The 1079-nt window shown below is 42.5% G+C and overlaps 1 protein-coding gene across 1 annotated transcript in view; it reads left to right on the forward strand.

Annotated features, from left to right (window-relative positions):
• The window catches only part of ugl (ureidoglycolate lyase), a 19132-nt gene that overhangs the window by 4812 nt on the left and 13241 nt on the right, over positions 1-1079 (forward strand). Inside the window, exons 2-3 of the mRNA XM_017307013.1 lie at positions 197-358; positions 423-641. Coding sequence (XP_017162502.1) covers positions 242-358; positions 423-641 — 336 coding nt within the window. The 5' untranslated portion in view covers positions 197-241. The remainder of the gene's footprint in view (positions 1-196; positions 359-422; positions 642-1079) is intronic.

A 1079-nucleotide genomic window follows, 5' to 3' on the forward strand; every position in this document is an offset into this window, starting at 1 on the left:
TGCTCTTATTTTCTCTGCAAGAGAGGGCCTCTTGTTGTCAATGTTCTTATGTCAGTGATGTATTAATTTTATTAAGCATTTCATCATTTTGAACATTTACTGATCCTGCATTTTAGAGTATAAAGTCACAGAGCACCTTTTTGATTCTAGTTATTCCAGTATTAACAAACGTCTCATATTGTTGTGTTCCTAACAGTCCACAGACTTACCCTCTGACAGGACAGGAGTAAATCCACACAACATGGAACTGTCTCCTCCTCCCATAGGGTTAGAAGCTGAGAGTGCAGCCCTTTTCACCACCGGATCCCTTCACTTCCTGCATGAGCTGATCTCCACATTTGATGAGGAGGTGGAGAAGGTAAAACAGCTCACAGGCCCTTTATGGGCTCAAGGAATGAGCAGCTTATCTTCTTCTTCTTCAGATCCTCCAACTGAGAGTGTCCAGAAAGGCTCACCTGGATCTTTCGGGTGAACTCCCAAATTTCCTGGAAAGCACCACACACATAAGRGCAGACCCAGACTGGAGGGTGCTCCCGGTCCCCCCCAGGCTGAAAAAGAGGCATGTGGACATTGGAGACATGGCTCCCTGTGATACCGCACGCTTCATCAGGGCTCTGTGGTCTCCAGCACAGGGCATACAGGTAAAGAACCTTCACCACTTTCATCACACAGCGGTTTGAGGATTGCACTAAGCAAGTGAGGGTTTCTTTGTTATTTTTGATGTCTTGTTCAGTATGCAGTATCCAGTTTTTATTATTATTTCCATGTTTAACATAAAAACACAATGTGCACCCATCACAAGCAGCACATATGCTCTTCAACTGTGTGGTCAAGTTTGTGGTTGTAATGTGAACTGAAGGATTTTATGGGTCAGACCAACAGACACAAGTACACACATGTGAAGTGGAAGGAAAAGGTTACATGATTTTCATCTTTAAAAAAATAAAATCTGAAAAGTGTGGTGTGATTTTTTTTGTTCACTTGCCTTTAACTCTGACACCCCTAAATCAAATCAAGTGCAACTGGTTGTTTTCAGAAGTCATTTAAGAGCAAAGTGTCGAAGATGAACAGCAATAGTT

The sequence above is a fragment of the Poecilia reticulata genome, linkage group LG10 (genome assembly GCF_000633615.1).
Source record: "Poecilia reticulata strain Guanapo linkage group LG10, Guppy_female_1.0+MT, whole genome shotgun sequence".
Lineage (NCBI taxonomy): Eukaryota > Metazoa > Chordata > Actinopteri > Cyprinodontiformes > Poeciliidae > Poecilia > Poecilia reticulata.